The sequence below is a fragment of the Aricia agestis genome, chromosome 6, assembly GCF_905147365.1.
Source record: "Aricia agestis chromosome 6, ilAriAges1.1, whole genome shotgun sequence".
In the NCBI taxonomy this organism is placed as follows: domain Eukaryota; kingdom Metazoa; phylum Arthropoda; class Insecta; order Lepidoptera; family Lycaenidae; genus Aricia; species Aricia agestis.
Window position 1 is genome coordinate 2135234 of NC_056411.1, and position 6054 is coordinate 2141287.

At 35.9% G+C, this 6054-nt stretch overlaps 1 protein-coding gene across 1 annotated transcript; it reads left to right on the forward strand.

Moving 5' to 3' along the window:
* Positions 1-2280: 2280 nt before the first annotated feature.
* LOC121727576 (ATP synthase subunit gamma, mitochondrial-like) lies at positions 2281-5345 on the forward strand. Its single transcript, XM_042115483.1, has 7 exons — positions 2281-2367; positions 2567-2739; positions 3096-3174; positions 3319-3376; positions 3655-3812; positions 4065-4229; positions 4830-5345. The coding sequence occupies exons 2-7, from the start codon at positions 2576-2578 to the stop codon at positions 5094-5096; spliced, it is 891 nt and encodes a 296-aa protein (XP_041971417.1). The 5' UTR covers positions 2281-2367; positions 2567-2575; the 3' UTR covers positions 5097-5345.
* The last annotated feature ends 709 nt before the right edge of the window (positions 5346-6054 follow it).

Sequence of the window (6054 nt, forward strand, 5' to 3'; positions counted from 1 at the left end):
TAATATTATGTGACTGAAAGAGACATTAGCTTTTTATCAAAAATTTTCATCATTCAAGAACAGAATCTTATTTAGTTGTAATAATGAACAAATTAAAAAATAGGGACATGAAACTAAAGAGATGGTCTTCTGCAATATTGTCTTTCAATACTCTACTAAACAGTAGTAAGCCTGATAGATCAGTAGCCTTAGCACGGCCACCAGTAGAAATGCGAAAGTATGGACAAACTGTGGACATAAACTTAAGGTAGCGTTCCGATCGTTTTTCGTTCCCAAAAATTCAATTCTTCTTCTTTTAAAAATGGCCGCCTCGGTGAGTTGCCAATGTCAGAGTGGCTTAAAGGACTTTGCTCTATGTAGCGAAGGTCTGGTGAAGTAACAAGACGTGTACGGTTACAAAACAAAATTACATATTTACAGGAGTTGATTTCGAAAAATCTTTTCGAAAAATTCAATTAAAATGCCACTTTATGACAGACTATAGTCCTAAAAATTCAAATAATATCCTACTCTTTATGACAGACTATAGTATATGTCATAACATATACTATAGTCTGTCATAAAGTGGCATTTTAATTGAATTTTTTTCGGTCGCGATTGGCCGCGGTAAAGATCGGAACGGCACCTTTAGTTAATGTCCACAGTTTGTCCATACTTTCGCATTTCTACTGGTGGCCGTGCTAAGGCTACAGGTTGTAACAAGAGTGGTCACTCTTGTTACAACCTGATCTATCAGGCTTAGCTCTAGTAAAGTTAGGTTCTATTATAACCGCATGAATTTAAACTTCAAATCATTTGGAGAATAAATTGTTGGTCAAGTCTTGTAAATAGTAATGGAGTGAAAAATGTAAAAATCAGTTATTTTAAAACTTGTTTACTGTAAATATTGATACAAAAAATGTTAGTCGTTCCATTCTTCATCCCCTTCATCATCATTATCAGATTCCAGCATTTTCGATAGAATACTGTCTCCACCTTCGTTCATCCTGTTGAAAAGTGAAGTAAGCAGCTTTTTGTTGAGGTGATCTGTTTGAGTTATTTCTCTGACCGGGGCAGCTTGTGTCTCTGCTATTTTCTGTACGGTTTCCTGAGCATTTTTTTCAATGTTTTGCTCTGGTTCTGGCATTTTGATGAGTCACCGGCCACCGCACTTTATGTTTTCAACTTAATTGCTTAAATTTCAAATGGATTGCTTTCACTGTCACGATTAAATAATGTTTTTACAATACTGTTGCGGTAATATCCACAATATTTTATTTTAATAACTTAAACTAATAATTAGCTACACAATAAACAATTTTATTTGCTGCAATCTTCTTCTTCTCCTTTTTCGTTGACACATTGACATTTGTCTTTTTTTTTTTATTCGACAGCGATGGTGCAATGATATTCTTGTATACTATATATTGTCTGTCAAGTGTCAAGAAAGTGAAGAAATTAAAAAATGGCAACATCATAGTGTCATCCCTTTCAAATCAATCTAAGAAAAAATGGATGACACTACGATGTTGCCACTTTTTAATTTCTTCACTTTTTTGACAGACAGTATATACGACTTACGAGGTAAACACTTCTACTCCCAAGCCAGTACCTATATTAAAGGGTTTATGTCCCAAGCGGCCCAGGTTGGCCGCGATAACAATTGAATAGCATTGTGATTTGTGTCTGGTTTTCCCACGATCGAGGTATTGATTTTAAAATATAAAAGACTTATGAAGTGTGATATGAACACATTATAAAAAAAAGTTTCTGCAGCCACCGCCTCTCTCAGGTGTCTGAGTAATTTCCTTCCCATCCTAACTAAAATCACTCTAGCACAAACCTTACTATTTCCAATCCTGGACTATAACGCTGACGCTTGCTATTGCGACCTCAGTGAAAAACTTTTATCCTCTATCGAACGCAGCCGCAGTACTAAACCTATGTATCCGCTTTATATATTGTGGTCTCCAGAAATATGATCATATATCAGAATACCGGACTCAACTAAAGTGGCTCCCTGTCAGAATGCGTCGGAATGCTCACATGTATTTTCTATTCTATTCTATAAATAATAAAGGTTTTTCTATTATATAATTTCAATAATTATAGCAAAAATTAAAAAGTAATAAGCCGGATACCGTAACTCGGCACTCGGCAGTCGGCACAAATATATACTAGTAATCTGTGGTAGGCACACCATATACTAGTAATCTGTGGGCACACCGCACATGTCTAGTTATGAGTAATATTGTGATTTGTATTCTGTGGTCAAATGTCATTTGTCAGTACTCAATTTATTTGACGTGACTTACTTTTTTCAGTCGGTCCTTCAAAGTTCAACACCGACATTTTGATCGGAATTATAATCAGAAAAATCCATATAAAGTTAGTAATTTCACAATAATTTCACGTGTAATTTAGTATCTTGTGATTATAAACTCTTTTTGTTTTATTATGTGAAGTCCAAACTGCCATTACCTTCTTGAAAAAATAGTTGAAGTCTTACATAACTTGTATCTTATATTATAACCTAGTTGCATATTTACTTCTCAATTTAATAAATGATTTATGATTTATTTTACAGGCCGTCAAAATGTTCGGCCGATTCGCACCGGGTGTGTGCACCCAGGTTACCCTTGTGGTAAACCAACAGCAAAGCCGTAACATGGCTACACTAAAGGCAATCTCTATCCGTCTGAAGTCGGTGAAGAACATCCAAAAGATCACCCAATCCATGAAGATGGTGTCAGCTGCTAAGTAAGTAGTAAATTACAAAAATATGTACTTAAAATTTAATTATTTTGAATGAGATAGTTAGACTTTTTGACCAGAAATACAATTCTGATAGAGTACTATGCCTTTCTTGAGAATACTTTTCTGAATATTGTTCTATGACTAAAACTTGAGAACTTGTTGCAGTTTATTTATCATTTTCAGGACCCAAAAATGTGCTACAAAGAAGCTAAAAGTTGTGACCAATTTTTACAATTTCATTTTGCTTTTGTAAAGTACTTATTGTATTTTCATAAACTGTATCTTAAATTTGTTAATTAATGTCCTTAGCATCATGATAAAACATTTCTTTTAGAAGCTAATTTAGGCACTCATAACAGGTACACTCGTGCTGAACGTGATTTGAAGGCTGCCCGCCCATACGGAGAGGGTGCTGTCCAATTTTACGAAAGGGCTGAGGTATTATAATGTTTTATCTTTCCCCCAAAATACTAATAAAAGTCTCAAAAAGCAAGTTAAAGCTTTATTTAATTGAATTGTTTCTTTATATTTTATCTATGTTTTTGACAGCAATTTTTTATTTAATTTTGAAACTATTTTCAGGTTGCCGCCCCTGAGGATGAGCCCAAGCAGCTCTATATTGCCATGACCTCGGACAGAGGTGAGACTACACTACTTTTATATTTTATTTGCTAAACATTAAAAAATTTGTAAAGCAAACCAAATCATAAAAATTCATGCTATTTTCTACACCAGTTTCTATAGTTTATTGCTTTCCATGTTGCCAATTACTTTAGCTTTCTATAAGAAGAAAATATTAGAATACTGACTGCTACAGCCAATGATATGCACATTTACTTAATTTGAGATAATTCTTTAAATTATTTTCTATATAGAATAGATAGACCAATTTCTAATTGCTATGTGATACATTTCTAGGTCTGTGCGGTGCGGTACACACTGGTGTGTCGAAGGTTATCCGCAACCGTTTGAACGAGCCCGGTGCGGAGAACATCAAGGTCATCTGTGTTGGTGACAAGTCCAGGGGTATCCTGCAACGTCTGTACGGAAAACACATTATTAGTGTAGCTAATGAGGTCTGTTCTTTTCTTATCTGTCTGATATAGCTTGGAATGTATATGTATAGTATAAATCAAACTGAAATTTCTAAAGTGACATAGTATTTTTTGATTAAATTGTGAACTTGTACTGTTTCCTACATTAAACGGAATATTAGGTGTTCAAAATGGCATCTTTATTGGTGCTTTACATGGTTAAACAAAAACTTCTGAAGCCTCATGATTGAAAATTGTATGTCACAGAAAATGATTATTTTTATGTGATTGCAGATTGGTCGTTTGCCGCCAACTTTCCTGGATGCAGCTCAGCTGGCCAACGCCATCCTGACCTCTGGCTACGACTTTGGATCTGGCAAAATCATCTATAACAAGTTCAAGTCTGTTGTGTCCTATGCCCAGGACGATCTGCCTCTGTTCAGCAGGAAGGCGATTGAGGTAAATTCACTTTTATAACCTCTTATTCATTAGAATTTATATTTTTATGAGGCCAGGGCCCAGGCCACTTTAATTGCGCCGCCCCATGTACGAAATCTGGCCGAAAAAGCTGCCGCCTCTAGGCCTATACGGCCTAATTAATAAATCCAGGTAAAGAAGATCAACTTTTCACTGTATAGTTAAATCTATACAGTACTAATATTATAAAGCAGAAGAGTTTGTTTGTTTGTTTGAACGTGATAATCTCAGAAACTACTGATCTGTTTTGAAAAATTATTTCAGTGTTAGATAGCCCATTTATCGAGGAAGGCGAGGAAGGCTATAGGCTTTATTTTATCAAGAAGTAGACCATGTGAAGCAGCATAGACTATTTTATGTGGACTGAGTTGTATAACTGTGTGTCAGTGTAATCTTATCTTATCTTATATCTTTAAACGAGCAATCCTTGTATGTATATATATATATATATATATATATATATATATATATATATATATATATATATATATAATATATTTGATTATTGAATGCCATGTTTTGTTTGTTATTTTAATTTTTAACTAAAAAGAAAATTGATAGTAACAAATGATGTGATTTCAGAACGCTCCCAAGCTGGCTGTGTACGACTCTCTCGACTCCGACGTCCTCCAGTCCTACATGGAGTTCTCCCTCTCCTCCATGTTGTTCTACGCTCTGAAGGAAGGCGCCTGCTCTGAACAATCCTCCAGGATGACAGCTATGGACAACGCCTCCAAGAACGCCGGAGAGATGATTGACAAGCTCACCCTGACATTCAACAGAACTAGACAGGCTGTCATCACCAGGGAACTTATCGAAATTATCTCCGGTGCCGCCGCTCTGGACTAAATCATGCCCTCAATATCATATACAAATTGGTGTCTTTATATTTTTTCTGTATTTATGTTTAAATGTATGTATTTCGACTGCCAAACAATAGGGGATACAAACTGACATTCCCAAATAAGTATTTTGGAAGATGTAAAACACACGCGACTTGACTGGCTTTAACACCTTACATTTCTCCAAAACCCTTATTTGATTCCGTGATTGTTTGTAAGGATGCAGTGGTGGTTAGCATTAAAGTATTGTTTAGAATGGCTTTTGTTTTGTTTTCCTTTAGGGAGATCGCAGACGGCACACTTTTTGTGTGATCGAGTCTGCGGCGCACATGCAGTTTGCATGGCCGCGCCCTCCCTTATCCTTATATCCCAATGCGTAGTATAATAATATCTAGATGAGTTTCCATATAAGCTATACGTAAGATATTAACCGATTCGTGGCCACTGCCGCGCCCAGCGCGTCATTTAAAAAGATTCAGTAGGGCCGATGACGCGCCAGGCGCGGCATACAAGGATTGTTAAAAAACACATTAAAACTAATTTATTATACTGTAATTACAATTTCTTAGTCTAAATGTGCATAAAACACAACCAGTGGCCAATGCCGCACGTGGGGCGTCATCGTTTAGCAGGGCCGATGACTGAGTGTCCAGCCAAAATTTGAATTAATAATTTCATATGAAAATCTACTAATTTTGGAAGATTTTACACCTAATAAAATGTAAAATTGTATGTTAATTTTTATTTATAACACAGAAAATTACGAGCGTATTCCTACACGAGTTCAGATTCTGAGTATTCGATAGCAGGACTTTTTTGTACAAATGTCCGGCCAAGCTGGCTGCTTTGTCCGGCTTTTCAGTTAAACGATCTGGCAAACCGACTTCACTGAGAAGCTATTACAATTTACATAGTCCCGGATTCCAACATTCCTCAGAGCTTTCTCATGGAATATTCCACCTTGG

What these genes read in the sequence shown, in the direction of transcription:
- LOC121727576 (XM_042115483.1), top strand. Translation starts at nt 2,576, where the DNA reads ATGTTCGGCCGATTCGCACCGGGTGTGTGCACCCAGGTTACCCTTGTG. An exon ending in AAGATGGTGTCAGCTGCTAA is followed by an intron (nt 2,740 to 3,095) that starts GTAAGTAGTAAA and finishes CACTCATAACAG; the next exon opens with GTACACTCGTGCTGAACGTG. An exon ending in TCAGCAGGAAGGCGATTGAG is followed by an intron (nt 4,230 to 4,829) that starts GTAAATTCACTT and finishes ATGTGATTTCAG; the next exon opens with AACGCTCCCAAGCTGGCTGT.